At 31.6% G+C, this 20,097-nt stretch overlaps 1 protein-coding gene across 4 annotated transcripts; it reads left to right on the forward strand.

The window, feature by feature from the left end:
- The first annotated feature begins 5,182 nt into the window (after positions 1-5,182).
- Positions 5,183-20,049, forward strand: LOC105337605 (pyruvate dehydrogenase (acetyl-transferring) kinase isozyme 2, mitochondrial). Of its 4 annotated transcripts, none has more exons than XM_066085963.1 (13): positions 5,183-5,503; positions 7,060-7,198; positions 9,013-9,084; positions 9,466-9,529; positions 11,161-11,281; positions 11,533-11,616; positions 11,915-11,992; positions 12,345-12,412; positions 12,553-12,651; positions 13,268-13,375; positions 15,413-15,469; positions 17,771-17,884; positions 18,111-20,049. In XM_066085963.1, exons 1-13 carry the CDS (start codon positions 5,401-5,403, stop codon positions 18,300-18,302), a joined length of 1,299 nt encoding a protein of 432 aa, XP_065942035.1. In that variant the 5' UTR covers positions 5,183-5,400; the 3' UTR covers positions 18,303-20,049. The 4 variants fall into 4 exon arrangements, with proteins under 4 accessions (XP_065942035.1, XP_065942038.1, XP_065942034.1 ...); XM_066085962.1 differs by lacking the exon at positions 5,183-5,503 and adding an exon at positions 6,123-6,335; XM_066085966.1 differs by lacking the exon at positions 15,413-15,469 and having other exon boundaries at positions 5,199-5,503.
- Positions 20,050-20,097: the final 48 nt, after the last annotated feature.

The raw sequence follows: 20,097 nt of genomic DNA on the forward strand, positions 1-20,097 counted from the left end.
ATTTAAACATTATATTCATATTTCTTTTTTAAACATAACGATTATTTGAACATCATATTCATAGGTTTTGATACTAGTGCACAAACAATTATTGAAAATGTTTTGAGTGTATGTATTTACTATAATATCAACATATAATTGTGACGTAATTATACCTTTGTTTTTTCTTTTTTTTGAGTTTTCCTTTAGTCCTAATCACAGATTTCCATTTTTGTCGAGTTTTTTTTTTAGTCCTGATCAAATATTTCCGACTCTTTCGAGTTTTTTAAGGTCATATATTTCCGTTTCTGTCGAGTTCTTTTAGTCCTGATCAACATTTCTGATTCTGATAACAATAGCTTTGTTTGATAGGGTGTGCCGGGCTTAAAATTTTTGTTAAACACAATGAAAAATCATGTTTTAAACTGTCATTTTCAATAAAATATGAAGGAATTGAGGAACAAAATTCGGAATTTTCTCAATTTTTGACTAATAAAATATATCTAGAATGCCTACAGTCTCCCCCAAAACGGAATTAAACAAGCTCTTGACCTTCCCTTAAAATGATTTCAAATTGAAAATAGGTATCGGGATTACTCTGGAATCATTTACAAGATAAGTCAAGCTTTAACTAACAAAACACAAACAGGTTTTAAAAGATTGTTACTTAGTTAATCAATAGTGAAAAAAATGAAGGTAAATACTTAACATCTTTTAAAAACATAGTTTTAATATTGTAAAAAAATCAGAATTTTTCATTGAAATTAAGTACGTCTGTTCCTGAAAACTGTATGCTGTTGCCATGGTAATCATTACAAAGGAAATATTAAAATAAGGTCATAAATTTATAATTGGCTTTATTCCTAACTTGTATGCAATATATGAAGTAAATCCAACCACTTGGACTTATCACCTATTGCATGGTTGTTAGATAAACCTGTACTTAAAAAATCGTTTTAACGGGTATGTTGACATGCAAACGAAATAAAAATATAGTTTTTATATCAATTATTACAATTTTAAGTCTATATAATACGTTAATATTTTATTACAAAGCATAATTATGTAAGCTAATTTGTATATTATACATTTGTGTTCATAGCCGCTTCTCCATCCAGTCAAAAGAAACACGAACTCATTAAGAATCGTTCTGTTGTCATTATCATCGGTAAACGATGAGTAAAACTTATAAAACTTTTAACATTTTAAGATCACTATGAAGTCAGTGAGTTTGTAATAAATCATTCTAAGAGCTGAGCATAAAATAAAATGCTTATAAATGCTCTCATGTAAAAAACCCCAAACAAATTCACTAATTATACGAATGAAACAGTCTCTCTCTCTCTCTCTCTCTCATAAACACAAAATGTGCACATTGTTTCATAGAGAGTTGTTCATCTTAATTATTTCAGGCCTATATACTAGTAGCTATTATGGAGCTGTTTGTGTACTTACTATATAATAAAGAGACCGTGAACAATCAACCTCATCTTGCCCTAGATTTAGATGTATCAAGGACAAAAGTACACGTATAATAGGTCATATGACTTAGACTGTTGAAATGCTATTATTATTTTTCCAGTAGACCTTCAACAAAAACGATTCACATGACTTCATATTTATAATATATGGGAAAGTTAAATTCTGAGTAAGAAATATCGAGAATGTTTAATAAATATTTTTTGACGTGAATAAAAACCCTGCTTGTGCAAAAATGTATACTAAGCTCTGTTTGATTAGTCCAAACCATCATCAGTAAATAAAAAAAATTACTTGGTTAATTATGGTACACAAATTTTCATAAAAATGAGCTAAAAATATAATCAACTTTGAATTATAATCGGCTGTAAACTTATGTTACGACGCTATTCTAAATTTCATACGGATAAACCACAGTTAACAACTATATATAGTTACATGTAACGCTGTTCAAGTTCATGTCTAGTTTATTCATTCAGACCATACTAAAGATGGTAGATGAAGTTCACAACATATTATAAAAACATACAATATTACGTCATAAGAAGTTGTGTTGTTATGTTACAGTAACCCCTCCCCCCCCCCCCCCCAAAAAAAAAAAATATGAAGTGACATTATGATATCGATTTCTCCAAAGCATATGAATGGTCGATTGTTGTCACTCGACAGTGCTGTGAAAATTTATATAAACCTCACTTTACTAAAAAAAAGACTTTCTTGACAAAATACTTTCATGTGCGACAATGTGACGTCATAAGAGCGAAATCAATTTTTCACTTTTTAATCTTGAAGAGAATAAGTTCTTGATTTATTATAATAAAACAATTATAGCTTTTGATCTTGGTCAATACATGGTTTTATAGACCTGATGAGAATATATACAGATATGTACGATAGCCGATAGCGACTGTCACTTTATAAATTACACAAATGTATTGTGTGTAACGTTGACAGCATTTTCACTGAAACTTTCCGACACATTACACCTCAAAAGTAAAAGTGTACAAAGTGTACAATGTCATTGCAAAATTCCATGTACACTCTACACCAATGTTATGTGCATAACGTGTCAGGAAATCTAAAGGTGGTGTCAAGTAACAATATGGAAAGTAATATTCTATTTTTTTCTTTCTCTTCTCTCACATCGGTCCCCCTTTCCTATTTTAATTGGTTCATAAATCGTCGAACCTTAGTTTTAAGTTTACGTGTTTATTGGATTCACAGTAGCTTATGCGACAGACTTGAAAATTCTTGAGAAAACTCTTAAAATGGAGCATGTAAGTTACTACATGTAATTTTTAAATGTTAAAATGTTTAGATTTTAAATATAATTAATTAGTATAATTTCCAAATTTATGCGGAATCGAAAACAAAGAGGGAAATTGCCTATTTTTTGTTTGTTTGTAGGTCTTCGTGCATTCCAATACGTATTTCGGGGGATGATAATGAAACGATTGTTTGTAGGCAGAAAACTGTAGCAAAATGTGACTTTTACGGATTTTTTCGTCATGGTCTACTTGGTTTAGAGCTTTTAGCGTGAAAAGTAATCCGTCAACATATAATTTATTTTACCAAATCTTTTTTCTAAGATGTCAATCTATAGAACAAACACCATGAATTTAAGTTTGAGTCCATAAAATAGTAAAAAAAATTATCAAACGCGACACTAGCATTGCATTTTTTGTATTCTATTTTGATACATCAGGTCCATAAAGCGTACTTACTTACAAAAACTTGCGCAAAATTATTGATGAGATATGGCTTAAATAAATATTTATACTCCATTTTGTATGTTCAGTTCTAATTTTCCCAAAATAGGTAATTATTTTTATGGAAAACGGACGTCTGGCAAATTTCATCATTGTCAATAATTTTCGCAAGGGGGTACACCTGTCTGAGAGGTGATAACAAACAAACTAGCATGTAAACATGCATATTTTCTTTTGTATATGTATTGCTAGAATGTATATTTATCATTTAAAGCTAAGCTTTTAATGATTGAGCCCATTAAGTGCCGAGTATACGACTACCTTAATTTATATGCATAATAATATCTACCCTATACTTGTCTACTTTATAAAATAAATTTGATTTTATATTTATGATAAAAATAACTCCTCATTTGATTGGATAGAAATGCGTGTAAATTGTACCTATGGTTTGCTTTGTCAATGTATTTTTGGATTCATCTCCAATGCATTTTTCATTTGCTGAAAAAAGGTAATAAATTTCTATAGTCTATACATGTAAATAGACAAAAATATTGCTTTGCAAATTGTTTCAATTCATTAACTTACCATGTGATCTTGTCGCCATTTTACTATGTCACAGTCTGTTGTAAAACGCCCAAAGAGGCACCTAATTCAAAGAAACTCTTCCTGACACTTTACACACACAATGTTGATGTAGAGTATACATGGACTTTCGATACGACCATGTACACTTTTACTTATAGTTGTAATGTGTCAGTAAGGTTTCAGTGAAACGTTGTACACGCTACACACAAAACGTTATAGTGTAGAGTATCGGCCATCGTAGATATGGCATGTAAAGATTTTAAGATAGCAGCTATAGATTAACAAATGTATTATGGTAATAAAAAAAACAAGTTTTTACATTACTACAAGGCATCATTTCTTGAATCTTTTAAAACATGTGCTCTGTACATTTTTTTATATTTGCAGATATTGTTTCCTATATTTAACAACGTGCATGGCTTTCTGGGATTGTGGGTTTTTTGTTGTTGTTGTTGTTGTTTGGTTGTTTTTTTTTTTTTTTGCTTTAAAAAAAGAACCTCATGAGGAAAATATAATGCCCAAATATTTCAACTCATTTAAATTTTCTATAGCTTCTCCATTATGAAACGAACAATTCAAACAAACTGAAAACAGTCTTTTGCAGTAAAAGACTCAGGTGATGAGTAACGGTGTCACGATTTATAAACTGGAGATAACAATCTGATACATATATTGCATATACTTTTACGATTCATGAAACTTTAAGATCTATACGTGAATTGTAGTTTACAGATTTATCAGTAAAATCTATATGTATATGCATATTGCAAATAAAACAAATATAGTTTCAATCATAACGGTCTGTAAACGATATAGATTAATAAAACCGATAAACCTAGCTAGTTTATCGACTGAAACTACATGTATTTTTAGCTCTTTTTTGTGAATTTGGCGTGCCAAGGTTGTCAGTTACTGTTATTTTTTTTTCTTCGAAATTACATCAAATTGATGATCAATATGTGACATCTGTAATAACTTTAGTTCTCTGTTGTTTAAATTTTGTATAGAAGAGTATATATATCTATAAAGAACACCAGTAAGTTAAAATGAATCACGTGGTTAAGGATAACACATACATGTATACATGTATTCTGTTATATATCGATTTAATTATATAATACTTTGTTAAATTATTGGTCGCCACCTGAAAAATACGAATTAAAATGGTAACGTTTTAAAAATTACGACTATTGCCTTGTTAATTATTTCCCAATAGAATTGGAGGTTGTTATAATTAACTTTTCTATGATAGAATAAAACGTTAGACAAAGGCCTATTTTAGTTGTATGAGCACCCCTCCATACAATAGCGCTGTCATTCCTCATTTCAAAATAAATGCTCCTCCTTGTGGACTTTGAACTCGACAGTTTAGAGAAATTTAAGTCGAAGAAAAAAATCGTTTCCCATTTTCTGATTTCTTTAATAATAAGTAGATCGATTAATTAAGAATGTATCTTCTAGGAAAATAATTAACGACTATTCAATTCCATACGACATCAAGTTTAATGCGGTTAAAAACGGTGTAAAAACTAGATTTTTCCACTCTGGAATCCAATGGATCACGTGACTTCTTGATCGGGGTCATGACATGTTGGTTTATTCTTCGTTCATTTTCATTGAGGAAAGCTTGTGAGACGGCATTAATATGATGATGAAGTTTCGGAAATTCCGATGTCTACTCCATGCAAGGCATCTTCATTCCAAATATGTGCCTGTGCCGTTGTCAATGCAACAGTATTTGGAATTCGGTAAGTTTTTATTTATAACCCTTATCTGATTATTATGAAAACACAGCTGGTTGAGACGTTCTATTTAGGTCGTTATAGGAACAACGATTCTTGAATGAGAGTAGGATTGTGTTTATTTGGATTTTTATTTCTGTTTTGTTCTCTGTATCAATCTGAATCTTGATTGCGAAACAAAGGAGAAGTTGCATCGCATCGGCGAAATAAAATTGTTAACCTCAGTAGTGACGCCGGGAGGTGTGTCCTAAAAAGCCAATCGCATGCTTTATTCGGTTTATTTTCTCCATGACGTAATAGCTTGCAGTGGACTGGGGAAATTTTCAAAAAACCTATTGAACATTTCATGTTCTTCTGAAGGACGAGTGTCCAAGAACCAGTACAACTTTGGGTATCAATAAGATCTGGCGATGACCGGTTTTTTACTGACCGGAATAGACGAATGTTTACACACAGCAATGAAATATTGTAAAATAATTCAGGTATACACATGTAGATAATGATTAAATTTGGGAAAGTTCTATAAGAACAAATAACTGATATACAAGATATGAAAAAAAAGAAAGAAGAAGAATACGACAGTCGTTGAATCCACGCACCCATTGCTGTCATTAGCCGTGTCGTATATTTGTTATTGTTTGGCCTTCAGTCAAGCGAGACGCTAAACAAATCTAATATTAACTGTGCATGTTTATACTGCATAAGAATAGTGTAGTAATGTTAAGAGCAGGAGTTTTTAGGAAAATATTTGGAGGGGTCAGGTGGATGAGCCATGTTGGGTCATCCAAACCCATGTACAGACCATCTCCTATGTCTCTCTCTGAACTCCTGCACTTTGGTGAGTTTTACAGCTGTTTTGGGCTGTTTTGTTAATCTATGCATTTTTTGCACACGTTTATTTCGAAAGTATTGTTGAGGCATCTGTTCACCAATCCACGTTGGCTGTTTTCTGTTTTATGAAGCCCAATTTGTTACTATTAAGGCAATATTTTTTTTCAGTTTTATGTCCATGCAGAGCATGATTGCTTTTGATTTAAATTGTAAAAATTATTTATAGATAGAAAATGTTAATGCTATATCAATACAAGTATAATAAAAATAAAATGAAAGTAGAAAAATGTACTGCATTATGCATCAGAATTATTCAAGTTCTTAAAGTATAAAAGTTCCATACACTACATGTACCATATCATAGATCAGCTGTCAGTTTATTGAAATGATAAATATAAATGATGGATCAGACTGGGATTGAACCTGGTCCCCTAAAATCTCTAGACTAGTCAGTGCTAGGTGCGCCTGTACTAGCAGCACTGTCTGCTCATAAGCGATAAGTTCATCTTGGCCATCTCAAATTGGAACTTAACATTAATCCCATTTTATCCCTTTCTTGAAATATTGAACTGAGACAATGATCACATAGCATTGTTATTTATTGCAGACTCATTAAACTGAGAGAAGTTTGATGTTATCAAGTAATGACCATCAAGATATTGATCGACTAGTAAGACTACAGTGTAAGATTTTCCTTAATCATGTTAATGTTTTCATAATAACACTTGCAGGGCAAAAGAAGTGTGAGAGGAAATCTTTTCAATTCTTGAACGATGAGATCCCTATCCGATTGGCCCACATTATGAGGGAGTTTGAAGATCTCCCAAAGGAACTACTGACCATGAAATCGGTTAAGCTTGTACGTAGCTGGTAAGTTGTCTATTATTCAGCCCTAGGACAACTGAGATAGCTGGTGTCATTGTAAAAATATGGGTACATGTACTTGTTATACTCGTTCAAATTTATAAAGTTTCTTATTCAGGTACTAAGCTGGCAAGTTATTCACACTGGACGCTGATATAGAGTGTCATTGTAAAATGTAAATATACTTGAATTAACTGGTAAATAAGTATGATGGGTAACGACCTAAAAACTAATACGAGTTGAATAAACTTGGCAAAACCCCTAGAATTTGTTGTTTTGCCAAGTAAAGGTATCCTAGCTATCTGGATGTATCAGATGTACAAGACATGCAAGTACAGCAATGGAAGGGGCATTGTAAGAGCAACTCTATGTTTTGACGAGTTCATCTGTCACAATATAAAGATACCTCAAATCTGTTTACCCATCACAAAATAAGTATACCTCAAATCTGTTTTGTTCTTCAATAAGTACTATATTTACATTTGAGAAAAGATTTTGATAAGTAAAAAGTTTATGATATTAGTTAATAGACTTTGTAATTTAATTATGGTAATTTTAGATTTGACAGTGCTTTGTTAAAAATAAACTTTACACTGAACTTGAGCATTATACTAGTACACACATATTCAACAAGAACATATTACTCTATGTATACGCCAGCACTGTAAACAGATTCTTGTAAACATGCTGATTCTGAAGCGTAGGCAGGTACGATAACAAACACTGCTACATATCTCAGCCTTATCATGATTTTCCTTGCCACGTTTTATTTTTAGAAAATGTGAGAAGAAAATGTAAGGGTAAAAAAAGAAAATTGAGCTAAATCTTTAAAAACATTTTTCACTCAGCCTCAATTAACATCAAATTTTTTGGAGAGATAATAAGACTGCATGATTGAAAAATGGCACACCAGTAATTTTTTTCTTGAAATGCATACATCTGATACATGCTCACACAGACAGTTGTCAAGAAATTTTTGGGCTGTATTTGTGTGGTCACTGATTGGTCTTGTATGAAGATTGAAGATACTTTAATTTTACAAAATATCAAGAAAAACGCACACACTCTCTAAACTTATAGTACCGGTATATACAATTCCACTTTTAAGTAAAGTTTGACTAGGGGAAAGATTATTCTGATAAAAAAATTAAGTTACAAGAATTATGGATGGAAATTCTTCCTTTTCATTATCATTCGTTAATGCATAGTATTGACAAAGGCATGCGTTGCATAATTTGAATGTCACATTGAGTTTATTTGGCAAGCTTTCAATTCTTACATGTTTCTTAAATAACTAGCTCTGGTACATTTGTTATTCAGTGCTCGTTTGGTCAAAATTGATTCTCTCCTGCGTGAGCAAGAATATTGATTTTTCTTTATTGGTATTCATGTAAACTTGAATTTAAATTGTATAATATAATTATGCAATGTGTGTTTTTTGTTCTTAAACTTTGAGAAGTATCGAAACTGTTCTCATCTAGCTTGTACTAATTTCTCCTTTATAATGCAAAATATCTCATTACCTCTGAACAATTTATAAAGAAAAGACTTGTTTCAGTTGTGCTTTATTATTCTGATTTAATTAAGATAAGGATCAAATACAATAAAATTTGATTCAATAAGGGTTTTTTTGTGTTAAACATAAGATGTACTTTAGAAAATGCATAAACAGACTTGAACCTATTGGATTATTTCTTTTTTGGTAAATTTGATTAAAATGCTGAAAGTTAGGTCTTTTGTTGCACATACCAGTACATTACATGTATATAAGGAGATGAATGAAGCAACTCTATATAAACCTATTGGAGATTTCTTTGTAGGTATGACTTGAGCTTCAAAGAAGTACAAGCATTTCAAGACAAGGACCCTGATGATAAAAAAGTCTTAACAGAGTAAGCAAACTGTGTTCTTAATGATGGAAAAGAAACAACAGATTTATTAATCAACTTATAAATTAAAAGGAGTATTCCATATTTTTGAACTGTGCTGTATCTAGCTTTAAAAGTATCTGGAAAAGTCCTGGTTATCTTAGTATAGTAAAAATTTAAAGAAAGAGTCCTAGTGTAACATTTATTGAATGATTGTGATTAGAATAGTCTCTGTTCTTTGTTATTTTAAAATCATTTTCATGTGTTGATGAGGTAGTTTTGGCACTGAATCAACAAATGAGGGTCGTATTTTATGAAAAATGCTTTAAAAATGTCATTACACAAACAGCAATTATTGATGGAGAAGTAAATTGTATCATGATGTAAAATTTTGTTATTTTACAGTTTCTCAAAAACCATCCAAGACATTCTAAATCGTCATTCCTATGTAGTGGAAACAATGGCTCAGGTAAACTGGTTTATTATTTTATAAAAGTAGGTCATTTTTGGTGAGGTCAAAATGAGAGGTGATAACATTGATGCCCTCATAGTGAACCATTATAAGCCTATTGAATGTTTGTTTATTATGACTAGTAAACAGACAAAAACTTGAGGAAGAAGATAGCAGGCTTTTATTTTAGGATTTTTAAAGCTGTTCAAAGAAATATGTCCTTGATTTCCAGCTGAAATGATGGATTAGATAAAAATGCTTAAAAAATTTGTACGTCAAATATCACATGTACTTAAAACCAATGCTGGTATTTGAACAAAATCCTAGGAAAATGCTATACCGATTAGTCAAGTTGAGCAGGAAGAAAAATTGTTAAACTACCGGTATATACAACCATTCACTGGTTGAGTGTTAGCCCCGATTATGTATATACTGTCTGATTAAACATTTAAAGATTAGCAGCTGTGTAGAAAGTAAATAAATTTTACAGTATTTAAATGAAATGTAAAGTTTGAGAAAGATTTTCCTGAAGCTTGTCAAGTTAATAGAAAATGTGATTGATCTGAGCTTCATTTTGGTATGGGCTCATTTCATCAAGATGTCCCTCTTTCCTAACAGTTGAAATACAGTGTTCATGCAATATCTCACACAGTTAAATGCTTAAATCCCATACACATATTTCATTGTATTGATGAATCATTTATGGTTGCTTGTAATACAAACCTGGACATCCTATGCCATTATTTCATTCATTATTTGTTATAATCATGATATTATTTTCTTTTAAAGTATGCAATATCTCACACAGTTAAATGCTTAAATCCAATACATATATTTCATTGTATTGATGAATCATTTATGGTTGCTTGTAATACAAGCCTGGACATCCTATGCCATTATTTCATTCATTATTTGTTATAATCATGATATTATTTTGTTTTAAAGTATGCAATATCTTGCACAGTTAAATGCATAAATCCCAAATATATATTTCATTGTATTGATGAATCATTTTGCATATGGTTGCGTGTAATTCAAATCTGGACATCCTAGGTAATTTAATATTTCATGCATTATTTGTTATAATTATGATATTATTCTGTTTTAAAGTATATATGCCCCCTGGGGACCCTTGATTAAATAAATATACCCGGCAATACATATCAAGATAGATTAAATTAAGCCTTCTTTAAAGAAAATGTGACTGACCTCTTTGTGTCAATTTTATCATTTATAAGATATCACAAAAATATTTTCATTCAATGAAAAGCATGTGTATGGGCTAGCACACAGTATCACCCACATGTATATAGCTGTGGCAGTGAATTCATCTTCATTACCCTACAATACGGGTCGCAGCAGTAAAAAGCAAATGCGTTGTATCATTTTAATTGTGGACAACTGTAAATCAACTTTTATTTGCAACAACTTTATTTTGCCATTTAGCAGACATCAACTGTTTTTCGCAACCAAGCCTTATCTATAACCTTTATGTTATTACTCCCATAGGGCAAAGATTGGTTCCCACCAAGAAATATTTGAAATGATGATGCTCTCATGAATGTCTTTTTCCTGTACATGAATAACAGTTGGTTTACTGTATTTGGCATAGCTTTTATCATGCTTACTGGATGGATTTTAATCTACAGGGTGTTATAGAAATGGAGGATACTTATGGAATGGATGATAAAATTTCAGAGAGGATACAGTATTTCTTGGACAGATTTTACATGAACCGAATCAGTATACGCATGCTTCTAACTCAGCATGGTAGGTAGCCAAAGAGTGCCCAACAAGTTTTTAACATTGCGCCACAGTCTTTGATATTTTCAATCTCGCAGAAAGATCCTCACCACACTTTATTTTATTCATGGTTATCCATTTTGATATTTTTATGTATGAAGCCAGTCAACATTTTTAAACCTGAAGATAGTTAATTTACTATTTTTTAAAGAAGAAATATGCTGATAAATGTATTCAAGTAGTACTGTTGACAACCTATTATCATTTTGTACCTTTAGCTGCATTGTTTGGAAACATTTCAAACCATCCTCGACGTATAGGGCATATTGATCCCAACTGTGATGTCATAGAATGTGTGTCAAGTAAGTACAAAGATTTACTTAGATGTGTTGTAATGAAATGTTTTATCTTAATGAACCTATCTATCTATAAAAGAACACATAATTATATACACACACACATTAGCAAAAACTGGCGATTTTTTTCCCATTAAGAGAATACATGTAATAAAAATTGATTCAGAAGTGTATTAAGGTGCCAATCCTAAAGAAATAAAAAAAAACCCCAGCTGTTAAGAGAAGTTCTAAAGCTAATATCTGATGTTGCATGTTTGTACAATGTTTGTTGCTGCAATTGGATGGCCACCTGTTTTACTTGCAGATGCTTTCAAAGCGGCAAGACATATCTGTGAACATTATCACATGCAGGCACCAGATCTGGACATTGTCACAGCTGAAGGTATACCACTCCTCAAAACATTTCTCTCTATGTATTATAAACTTATAGACTGAGGTTAAATGTCCCCAAAGACTGTATGTCAAGGGTGACAATAGTTTTGATTCGCTATGGGCAAAAAAAGCATAGTAAATATTTCACGTTACCTAGGTTAATTAGCAAGTTTATTTGTCATAATTTAACATAGTAAAAATGCACAAGTACATTATAATAAACATGTTTAGATCTTTAATTAGTTTCTAGAAAAAAGAGATTTTTTTAATATTTTTTTTTCTTTGAGAATGTTTGAATGTTTTAATTTTGTTTGTAAAACTGGTACACTGCTTAGTAGTTTTTGAATATTTTGATATTCCAGGTTCCAAAATCGTTGACTTTGTATATGTACCCAGTCATATAGAACATATATTATTTGAAGTTTTTAAGGTATGTACATTTTTAATAAATATTAGCATGATTAGCAACTGCATTAATAATTCTCAAATATATTTTATAGCAAAATATCAATTTGTTCTTGAACAAGTTTGGCAGCTAACACCTTAATAAAATTGTTTGTATCTCTTCAGAATGCCATGAGAGCTGTTGTAGAGTTTCACAGAGACAAAATGGAGCTGCCAAAACTAAAGATTATTGTAGCAAAAGGACAGCAAGATCTTACTATCAAGGTATTTCAAAATTCTTAAACAGAGAAAACAACTACTGATATTTCCTCACTTAATGCCTGAAATGTTTATGTTCAATCCAGATGAACTTAATGAAAAATGTTTGTATTTTATTATATGTGAAAAATGAAGCAGTAGGATCCAATAACTGAGGATCCATTAAATCATCCTAAAAATTGTGATATGTAGATGGTTTAGCTTCATGATTCTGTGTGAGAAATGAATTGTTATGGTTCTGTATGATATAGAAGCATGGTTTTTTTCATGGATCTGTGAGATATCTAAATACTTTTTAATCCACAGTTCTAAGTTATATGTCAAAAGGGGTTGATTCCAATTTTAGTTTGTTACATGAATGGTTATGATATATGATACACTTTTCTGTGTGATTTATGAATGGTTTTGATACACTTTTCTGTGTGATATAAGCATTGTTTTGATACATGGTTCTTTGTGATACATGGTTTTGAAAACTGTTCTGTGTTGTGTATGGTTTTGATACAATTTTCTGTGTGATTTATGAATGGTTTTGATACACTTTTCTGTGTGATATATATGCATTGTTTTGATACATGGTTCTCTGTGATACATGGTTTTGATACACTGTTCTGTGTTGTAGCTGTGTGATCAAGGAGGAGGAGTTCCGTACAAGGTTCAAGACAAGCTGTTCCAGTACATGTACTCTACCGCGCCCCGCCCCCAGTACACAGGTCACGACTCACCACTGGTAAGTCATCAGGGACATGGTGGTAAAGCCAGGCACCCACCCGCTAGTATGCAGGGGCAAATCCCCTTACCTGATCCAATCACTAACAACAAGCTTTAAAGCTTCAAAAGCTTTGACAATCTTAAAAAACATACATCCTTGTATGATTTGATATATCATGTAGGAGAGCATGCAAAATGGTAAATGCATGAAAAGAGCCAGTAGTTTGATTTGTTCCTTGCCCATTGTCAAATACAATAAGTTTTTCAGCTCCTGGTAAATATATATATATATGAAACTATGACCATGCAACACATATCTTTACCTACAATGGAATGATGACCCACCTCTTATCTCCTAATGGAATGATAGTCCTGACGCTGACCTTGATTTCCTACATATCCACTGTGATCTGTACTGGTGGGGCAGTGATTGTGGAATCAGATCAGTTTATATAGTAACCCAGTCTCTGCTATGGAATCAGATCAGTTTATATAGTAACCCAGTCTTTGCTATGAACTACTTTATTTCATATACCAAAGTTAGAGACAATCTTGATTTACAATCCAAACTATCACTTTCTCTAAATAGTTGGCAGTGGACAGAAATTTGATATACCAAATTCAAATGAATCAACTATAGAAAGGTAATACCTGACATTGTAATCTCAAAATCCTTGACACATTAATGTATGTCTCTGTCACACAGTGAATTTAGCATAATGACATAAGTGACCTGGCAAATACAAGCACTTTCATGGGAAATTGGATACTTTTGAACTGTTCATCTTCTGAATATTACATTATTAATTTTTTTGCTGAACTACGCAATCAAATTGATATTGAACCGGGAGCAGGTCTATTTTGGGGCTAACAAAATTAATTGTTATTCCAAATTTTGTAAGTTCATGAAAATATGTTGATAAGTTCTCTTAAAGAGATGAAAATGTTGTATATAAATCATATATTAATTCAGTTGTCCTATTTAACAGCTAGGCTACACAATTTTGACATTGCATAAAGTGTTTGGGAATATATCAAAATATTATATACATTTGAAAATATATAAATGTGCTTTACACTGCATTTTAATTAATTGACATCTTTTGTTAGAGCAATTTTCTGAAATTTGATGATAGAAAATTTAAACTGAACTTGGAAAGATAAAATCATAACCTTTGTTCAATGTGGCATTTTATGCTTGTTAAACTGTCTATAAATACCAGATTATGAACTGTTCTAGCTAAGTTACTGGGTATGCTTCAAAGACAAAGAATGTGTTAAATAAAAAAGTAAAAAGCATTCGTGTATAGAATTTTAATAAAATGCATGTGGTCTGAATGTTGCTGCATTTTGAGCAGCTGCCATTGCATTGTCATTAATTGGTGAGCATGACGGCTACCAAGCAAGTTATGTCATTGATAGAGTCCATGTGTCCAACACTGTCATGTGTAACAGTTGCTATAGTACACACAATGCACGCCCACAAAATGTTTGGTCCACAGTCAGGGTACGTCTTTAGGGGAAGGGGTAGAGCACTCTGTCTGTCTGTTAGATCTTGGTTTCTGTCCTTTTGTCTGAGTTATGTAACCTTGTTGGTTTGTTAGGTCCCACTAAGGTCCACTTCATCAATAGTCAGATGTTCCTTGATAGCTGAAATAAAACCTGTAGTATGCATTAGTAGAATGGATTTAGTTTTTCAAATAAGTAGATTTATATTATAAGTGGACAGACTAGTTATCATTTTATGAATTATTTCTGTTGAATATAGATTGTCTTGTTTTATAGGCTAGATATTGCCCCATATATTTCAAGTGGACAGACTAGTTTGGCTTTATCAATAATTATAATTGTTAATTGTCTTCTTTAGGGTAGATATCACTCAATTGTATGAAGTTTCTTGTTGAGGCTAGATATCACCCAATTGTATGAAGTTTCTTGTTGAGGCTAGATATCTCCTCAATTGGTTTTGGTTCTGTTTTACCATGTATTTATTGGTCCATTTGTTATCTTAGACGGGTTGTTATGCAAATCTCAGTCTTATTTCATGTTGTTATAGGTAGGCTATAAGGATATAGACCGATTTGCACATGATAATGGACCAGCAAGCTTAATGGTAAATGCAATCATTTCAAATTGAAGCTTTTTTCACTTCAAATGTAGCAGTCATATAAGCCTGGATCTGCTTTTATCACAAATCTTCCCTCTTATTCTAAACACTTGGACTTTAGAAATGAACATCCCTCAGTGCTGTTTGATTAAAAGATATATTTTACAATTACATACATTCATAGCTGAATTTAAACAAGTTTCAAAAAGCTGAAGAGAAATTAAACGTATTAAAGTCAGTGGTACATTTGCTATAATTTAAAGGTGCTATCACCCTTTTACCCCATAACTTTCAATAAGGGGTTATGTATAGTCATTTAAAATTATTTTTAAAAAATAAAATGAAATGAAATTGACAGGTATAGAAAGCCATGAAAAAATACACATAGTTACTTGAAAAGAAATGACTTTTGTTTGTTGCTGAGGGGTGTCGCATTTTTGAGTTTCTGTATTTTGATATCTACATTGACATCGCTATTTATTTGGTTTGATTTTAACTGACAAGCAGACTAGTGTAGTGTGAATGTTTGTGTGCTGTTTATAACTTGTACACTCTAAATTGCTTACAACTGAAGAAAATTTTCATACTTCCATAATTTAATTCTAGTTGTAATACCTCATTTGCATTTTGGCTTAAAAAATATATATAGGATCTCTCATGATTTGCGATGGTATATGATTTTTATCCAACGAGTTGTGTGTTTTCTATCCCCGAGCCTTGGCGAGGGGATAGAAAACACACAACGAGTTGGATAAAAATCATAAACCATCGCAAATCATGAGAGATTCTTTTTATCACATGTTTTACCAAGTATTTTGTTAATCCCAACTTTTTCTGTAAAAATTGTGATTGTGAGCCGCACAACACATTATTTACAACACGTCAACAATGTTACGCGTGGAAAAAAAGTTCCTTGAAGTTTAACCAACAGACATTCATTTTCGAACATTTTTTTATGAATTCATGACAAATAACTGAAACAACATTAAATGTTTCAAATTTATATCTCAACACCCTCAACTGAATTAATTATTTACTTTTTCATTCTACGTCAACCAACCGTCTAAACCTACATAATGATTAACTATGACGTCACGTGGCGTAAGAACACACAGTGGAATATCAAAAATTTATCCCATGAGTGATATCCACCGTATATTGGGATAAACATGTGATAAATCAATATACCTGATTTTACATTAAAATTTATATGTATACATCTAGAAAAACATTTTGCTATGCTTGTCATGATATAATCTTTTTCTCAAAATAAAAGCATTTGTTTAGTTTTGATTTATTAATGTGGTATGGGAAATCTGTCAATATTGATGTGGATTGAAGTACATTATAATTAGAATATTTTCACTGGTTTAGATTTTTCAAATTTTACAATTTTTAGTAAAAAATAGCTTTTAAAATATTTGGAGAGTTAAAAATTGTAAAACCCCGAGTGGGATTTGAACTCGTGGCTTACAGATTTGAAGTAAGCCCTCTAATCCACTGTACTATGCTGTTAGGTGAACAATATTTGGAAAGAAACTACTTATATTAGTAACCCTTCATTTTATTGTTTATCTCAATAAACAATAAGTCACAACATGGAGGTGTCCCATACCACCTTAATCAATTCATGAATAACTGTTGTGTATGGTACTGTATGCTTTGTATTTGAATGTATTGCATATTTTGTGACACCTATATTTGAACTGAAAGCAATAAGCTGATGTTTCTTCATGTTAAATGCACTTGAAATATTAAGCAAAAAAGAGTCATCATTAGAAAAGGTAAAGATTTCAAGAATGCTGACAATCCAATTATTAAGGAGGAAATTTTAATCTTCAGCTTTTAAAAGCATAAAACAAGCAGGAAATAGAAAACTGTACACAAGTTATCCACCAAGGCCTATGCTTGTACAGAATGGTTCTGTAATGTGCATTTCCTGGTGATTTTCCCCATATCATAGAGGAAAACTTCCCTATCTGTTATTCACACCTTGACACGGTCTTATTTACCCTGCACCTTTTGACATCTGTCAGAAGTGAGGCCAAACTGGGGGAATGGGTCCATTGTTTGTGTATAGATGGCAATGCACATTTAGATAGTGCTTTATGGTGGCTTTATATATATGGAAGAGGATACACTGTACTCATTGCTATAAATCAGACATTTCTCATTATCAAAAGTTGATTAAGTTTGATAAGATACCATATTCTTTTCATACGTTCACCGGTATAAAAGTCAGATACTATAGTAACTACAGTGTTATTAGTCAACTGTTTGGCACTGACATTCTCTGCTTTGTTGTAGGCTGGGTATGGGTATGGACTTCCTTTGTCCCGTCTATATGCCCGGTACTTCCAGGGGGATCTAGTGGTCAGCTCAATGGAAGGCTACGGGACAGATGTCTACCTGTACCTCAAGGTGAGTCTACTAAAAATCAACCATAGCTTTATGTACTTATTGGAAATTTTTAAAACTGCGATTTATATTTTTAAAAAATTTTTTAAATCTTTAATTTAGGATTGCACAAGATGTGTTTCAATGATGAATGAATTTTTTAAATAGCATTTATTTCAGAGTCACTTGAAGAACAGACACATTTGTATATATATCATATAATTACTTTTACATATTTTCATTTATACAGGTTAATTCATCAGAGGCTAATGAATGTTTACCTATTTACAACACAACTACCTCAAGAATGTATGAGGCAGAAAAAGTTGTTTCCGATTGGTCAAGCAGCACCACTTGGAACCAATCAATTCGCACGTACTGTACAGCAGTGAAATCAAAGCAACCAATGATAACAGACAAGAATAATATATCAATCCAATGATATGTTTGATATATTATAATATGTGATGATGTTTAACCTCAATGAAGACAACTCTTGAGTATGTTGTACAGTTTGCCAAATTCAGAATTTATCACTAGTACATGTAAATGTGTTTGTTCAATAGTATGACCATGACCTTGCTCTTGGAGCAGTATCTGTATTAAATTAATCTGAGATTTAAAATGATACTGTACATTAAAACATAAAACATATCTAGTCATCCTATCCTATCTGTCACAAAAAGCCCAATAAAACGTTGTAATGAAGTGTTGACAATTCCATTAGAGAAGCAAACTACACTATAGATTGGTATATGTTTTGCAGATAGATACTTGTATATATACATATAGAATGATTGTTAAGCTGCCAATGACTATTTGGACAAATAGTACATATAACTGGTACTATAACAAATGATACTATGTACCTCAGGTATAACTGATGGCTCAGTAACAGGTGCCATACATGTTTCTCTGGGTGCATACATTGGATGCTTATATCTACTACACAAAATGTGTTGTGTAATGGTGTCCTTTATATTTTGTTTGTGTAATTAATTTCATGCCATATCCCTTTCATTTTGTCTATATTTTGAGTTCTGTTATTTATTGATGTTAACAAGGAGAGGTCAGCTTTGTTGATAAATTATATTGTTTTTATGATGTTTATTAGATAGATACATGTACATGTTCTTGCAAGTTGAAGTCAATCGTGGTAATATATCATTTAAGCTGTTTTTATTATGTCAAGGCAAATCCAGTTTACATTCAATGTGCAAACTTTGTCAAGAAGGAAATATTTTTATCATGTTTGCGAGAGCCTAATCTTTACTCATGGTATGAGTGAAGTTTCGGACTCTTGCAGTGTATGCTTTATGACTGACAATGGTACATACAGAATTGTTGAAAATTAAAGCATTTTGTGTAATTGGCTAGTTAAATGACGCCATTTTCTTGTCCTGCTAGATTTACTTGAAAGGTATTTTAATTAGATGTTTTATAAAGAAGGCAGTTCTTGTCATGCTAAATAAACAAAGATAGCATGTTATTAAAAAAGGTATTTATGTATAAAACTTTTATTGAAATTGTTATTGTGTTTCAAATGGTGCATTGCTTGAAGAAAGTAGTTGTTACCCGATCTCATATATCCTATATTGTAAATGTATTGATGCAGACACATCATGAGTACATGGCAGTGCAATTCTTCATGTAATAATATTGTAGACACTTTTTCAAAAGAAACATGCTGCTAAATCAGTTATTGTCACAAGTCCTTCAGATAACAATAATGTGGAGTATCAAAGGAGCAGACAGTAATTACTAAATTCCTCCTAAAATAGAAGATGATTTATGCTAAAAAAAATTTCTTGTTGCCAGTTTATTTCACAATTTCTCCTTCAATTATTGCATTTGTATTTATTTAAGAACAATTCTTCAAAGCATCAAACTAAAAAATCATAACCTATAGTTTTTATTTTTTAATAAATGCAGCTATTCATTATGGTTGGAAAAGAAGTTGACTGTCATTTTATATCTAGAAGTTAATGTGTCAATTGGTCTTCGATCAAGTTATTAATGAAATCGTGTGACTAGTGCGTCCAACTGATGGTGATTTTGCAATCATTTCATTTTAAACCTGAAAGGTATAGAAATAATTTAGTACACATTGTTTGTGTATCTGCTTTATCTGATTTTGTTGTTTTTAATTTGATTGTTGATTCTACAGAAATAAATGATATATTAGATTTTTTTACGTTTGTGTTTCCTAGTAATAAATATAGAAATCATTAGGTAAC

This window comes from Magallana gigas, chromosome 5, assembly GCF_963853765.1.
Source record: "Magallana gigas chromosome 5, xbMagGiga1.1, whole genome shotgun sequence".
Lineage (NCBI taxonomy): Eukaryota > Metazoa > Mollusca > Bivalvia > Ostreida > Ostreidae > Magallana > Magallana gigas.

Bases quoted from the DNA above. Each gene is read 5' to 3' on its own strand.
- LOC105337605 (XM_066085962.1), top strand. From the start codon at position 6,185: ATGTTTATACTGCATAAGAATAGTGTAGTAATGTTAAGAGCAGGAGTT. The intron at 11,617-11,914 runs GTAAGTACAAAG...TTTTACTTGCAG, and splicing joins TGTCATAGAATGTGTGTCAA to ATGCTTTCAAAGCGGCAAGA. The intron at 15,470-17,770 runs GTAAATGCAATC...GCTTTGTTGTAG, and splicing joins ATGGACCAGCAAGCTTAATG to GCTGGGTATGGGTATGGACT.